We start from the raw sequence: 2092 nt of genomic DNA, 5'->3' as shown, positions 1-2092 counted from the left end.
ACCTTTTTTTTTTGTAACCTGAACGTATGTCCCTCGAGCCTATAACAGGTAATCTAAACTGCTGGCCCCAAGTATAATATCTACAATATCTTAATCTAGGGCTTATATATCAAAAATCTTAGATCTAATGGCCTTCCAGTTCAGAATTAGCACAGGTTCACTCAGATTCACGCTCACTGATCTACTAGGTTTGGGAAGGAGATTAGCAGTGGCAGACTCTGTAAGAGTAAAGAAGACCTCCAACCCACACAACACACTGTACCATAGTCTCTGAGAGATATGTAAAGATCTACTGTATGTAAATATCCACAATGCGCAACTATATTAAAAAAAAGTTATTTAATTCTGGCCTTGCTTGTTCTGCTTCCCTTGCTTTATTTATTATTTAAAACTACAAAACATACAGATCTTATTATGGAATAAAATTTGAAAAACAAAATTGGAAATAAGTTATTTGACTCAATTTTGTGAAAAGAAATCTTTTGTTAACCATCCGTGTGACTACTTGTCTCATATCTTTGTATATTGTTATATAATATTTTCATCATAATTATGTTCTCAAGAATATAAGATTGGATGAAGAGTTGAATGTTACTGGTATAATATTTTTTATTATCTTACCAAAATTTGCAGAAACACTAACAAATCCCAGAGATTTAAGCCTACAGTGTTTGATTAACATGTTTGCACGACAGCAGTAAAGTTTTCTTAATAAGATCCACAGAGATTAAAAACACTCATAAGACCATTCAACTGATCGCAACCATTTACATTCACAGATGTGGACTGAGATAGAGGACTTTCTGGTATCTCATACGTATAAAATTGATATAGTCTTCTCTTGATTTCTCAGTCTGTTTATACAGTCTGTCATATTGCTTGTGGATTTAAATTGTTTGAATATAGCAATGGATGATGAATTAAATATAACACATATAACCATTGATGGTTATGTTGATCTTAAGAGATTCGGATATCTATATTTTTTAATTATGGTTGCACTTTATGTTTTAATAATTATAAGTAATTCAGTGATTGTCTTCCTAATCTGCATTCATCACAATCTCCATGAACCCATGTACATTTTTATTGCAGCTTTGTCAGTGAACTCTGTTCTCCTGAGCACTGTGACCTACCCAAAACTCTTTGTTGATGTGTTATCTGAAAAACAGATTATTTCTATTTCAGCATGTCGATTTCAGCACTTCATGTGTTACTCAATAGCTGGTTCTGATTTCTTACTGTTATCAGCAATGGCATTTGACAGATATGTGTCTATATGTAAGCCTTTAAAGTATCCAGTCATCATGAGACAAACAACCATCAATACTTTGCTATTCTTATCTTGGTTTGTGCCTGGTCTTCAAATTGCAGTGTTGCATACATTAGTTCTTAATAATAAACTCTGTAATTTCACTTTGAAAGGAATCCTTTGCAATAATTCATTGTGGAAACTTTACTGTGAGAGCCCACGAGCAACATTAATTTATGGTTTAGTTGTGATGCTAAGTGTTGTTATTTTTCCTGTGTTTTTCATACTTTTCACCTATGCAAAGATTTTTCTAATAACCTACAGAAGCAGTAGAGCTATCCAGAAAAAGGCAGCAGAGACCTGCTTACCTCACCTGTTTGTTTTAAGCATTTTTACTACTTTGTGTGCATATGATGTCATTATAGGTCGATTAGAACTAGATTTTCCAAAAACTGCACAATTAATAATGACTTTGCAAGTGATTTTTTATAACCCTCTCTTAAATCCGTTTATATATGGTCTGAAAATGAAAGAAATCTCTAAACACCTAAAAAGGTTGTTTTGTCATGTCAGGTGTAGCTAAGTTATAATAATTTCTCATGTCATTGTGAGACAGTAAAAAGTGACTTTTCTATTTTTCCATCTTGTATTCTATCAAAATTTGGTAGTACTCTTCTGCTAACAGTGATTTTAATTACAGTAGTTTCCTAATGCCTCAGTGTAAAGATGATGTAGAGAGACTTATAAAAAAAACTGTTGGGGTGAGGATTACTAGAGTTTAAATTATTTTTAGCAACAATTAAAATGTTTTTTTTTTTATGTCTGATCAAAATTTTACTG

The 2092-nt window shown here is 32.2% G+C and overlaps 1 protein-coding gene across 1 annotated transcript; it reads left to right on the top strand.

Moving 5' to 3' along the window:
- The first annotated feature begins 908 nt into the window (after positions 1 to 908).
- On the top strand, positions 909 to 1835 carry LOC102313480 (olfactory receptor 11A1-like). The gene has a single exon (XM_005953501.1). The coding sequence runs from the start codon at positions 909 to 911 to the stop codon at positions 1833 to 1835; it is 927 nt and encodes a 308-aa protein (XP_005953563.1).
- Positions 1836 to 2092: the final 257 nt, after the last annotated feature.

Source organism: Haplochromis burtoni, unplaced genomic scaffold, assembly GCF_018398535.1.
Source record: "Haplochromis burtoni strain Fernald_Lab_line unplaced genomic scaffold, NCSU_Asbu1 Contig_4805, whole genome shotgun sequence".
Lineage (NCBI taxonomy): Eukaryota > Metazoa > Chordata > Actinopteri > Cichliformes > Cichlidae > Haplochromis > Haplochromis burtoni.
Note: the sequence above shows the minus strand (reverse complement) of the source record. Positions and strands in the feature narration are given on the sequence as shown.